The 1816-nt window shown below is 51.5% G+C and overlaps 1 protein-coding gene across 1 annotated transcript in view; it reads left to right on the top strand.

The window, feature by feature from the left end:
• Positions 1 to 518: 518 nt before the first annotated feature.
• The window catches only part of LOC102485364 (cytochrome P450 2A13), a 7999-nt gene continuing 6701 nt past the window's right edge, over positions 519 to 1816 (top strand). Inside the window, exons 1-2 of the mRNA XM_006140488.3 lie at positions 519 to 739; positions 1017 to 1179. Of these exons, the coding sequence (XP_006140550.1) occupies positions 560 to 739; positions 1017 to 1179 (343 nt within the window). The 5' untranslated portion in view covers positions 519 to 559. The remainder of the gene's footprint in view (positions 740 to 1016; positions 1180 to 1816) is intronic.

Here is a 1816-nt window from a genome sequence, read left to right as displayed (position 1 = left end):
GCTGCCTCCAGGACCCTGCTGACCTTTCCATACAGTTCTTCTCCCAGCACCTTCACATCCACAGCCCTGGGTCCTTCAGCTTCTCAAGGCTCTCAGATGATATACCTACAGAAAACTTCACCAAATGACCCTCAAACCCACAGCCACACATCAGCCTCACCCTCAGTAAGATCCAGACCTGTGGGTTCTTCTCTCCTGAGACCCCAAACTTCACAATGTTAGAGTCCCTTCTTACTTTAAGACCATAAATCTAAAGCCCAGTTGCTCCTCTACAAACATGTTAAAAGTTTTAGTTCTGGAATTTATCAACTGCTCCCTCTGAATCCACAGCCCAGGGGTACCCCTCGTGAGGTGCCACCGATTCAGTCTGCCCTGGTGTTCTGCTCCGCCTATCTTGATGGCTCTGTCCCAAGGTAGGCAGGACACAGGGTGGAAGGTGTAGTTGGAAGGTAAATGAGACAGTTACATAATCAGGACCAGAGTCCGCCCTCCTCTACCTCGTAGTATAAAGACGAACTATCTCAGCCATCACCATTGGACTGTAACTCTCTCTGCCACCATGCTGGTCTCGGGGCTGCTTCTGGTGGCTCTGCTGGCCACCCTGACTGTATTGGTCTTGATGTCTGTTTGGCGACAGAGGAAGCTCTGGGGAAAGCTGCCTCCTGGACCCACCCCATTGCCCTTCATCGGAAACTACCTACAGCTGAACACTGAGCAGATGTACAACTCCCTCATGAAGGTGTCTCTAGGCAGGGAGATGGTGGGGTGGGGGAGGACAGGGTGCACAGCTTGGTGGGGACTTTTTGGCAGGGGATGAATCAGGCTGAATCAGAGTTTGGGAATGGGGAGTTCTGAAGGTTCAGCATGGTCCAAGACAAGAAAGGCCAGATCTTGGGATGTCCAGCCAGTCCCCTTGACTGTCAGAACCTGGAGATAATGCATCCCAGTACATGATTTCTGGGTCCTGAGCTAGTTCAGGGTTGCTCCCTCTAACCACTCCCACCCACATCCATCAGATCGGAGAGAGCTATGGCTCTGTGTTCACTGTCCACCTGGGGTCCCGGAGGGTCGTGGTGCTGTGTGGCTACGATGCTGTAAAGGAGGCTCTGGTGGACCAGGCTGAAGAATTCAGCGGGCGAGGCGAGCAGGCCACCTTCGACTGGCTCTTCAAAGGCTATGGTGAGGGGGACCCCAGGTGGAGGAATGTGGTCAGACAGACTCGATGGCCTGTTGTTGCGGTCCCCCACCCCAACTCACCTGCCCACTCAAGGCAGTGCAGAGCCCTTTGTCTGGTCTTCTCCTCCAATCCCTGTTTGTGGTTGCCTGTCCCTGCACCTGTTTCTTACCTGCCTTAGGAGCTGTGTCCAGATTTCTCTGCCTCCCTCAGCCCCATCTCCTTGTTCCCTCTCAGTAGTTATTTATTCTGTGTCTATATTGCTCCATCTCTTCTTAGAATCTCCTGGGATTTCTGTTTTAGAACCCTCGTCTTTTGTCTCCATTTTTCTTGTCTTTTTGCCATTCTCGGCATCTGTGCTTCCCTAGGTTTTTCTCCCTCCCTTTCTTCTTCTTCTGTCTAAAATCTCACGTTATTTCTACTTCAAAATCCCCATGCCTTCAACTCCTGGTAACAATCTCTTCTTTTTCTGAACCCTCTCTATCCTCTTAATTGGTCTCCCCTCTCCAGCTGTTTTAGAATTGTTCACAATTTTTGTTTCGACCTCACAGACCTTTGCTGTCCTTCTTGTCTTCCTTTTGTCCTCTGCCTGTGTTCTCCCTCCCTCAGCCCCCCCCCACTTGTCTCCATTCAGGTGGTCCT

Source organism: Tupaia chinensis, unplaced genomic scaffold (genome assembly GCF_000334495.1).
Source record: "Tupaia chinensis unplaced genomic scaffold, TupChi_1.0 Scaffold000037_18, whole genome shotgun sequence".
NCBI lineage: Eukaryota > Metazoa > Chordata > Mammalia > Scandentia > Tupaiidae > Tupaia > Tupaia belangeri.
The sequence above is the reverse complement of the archived record's forward strand: the minus strand, read 5'-3'. Positions and strand labels throughout refer to the sequence as shown.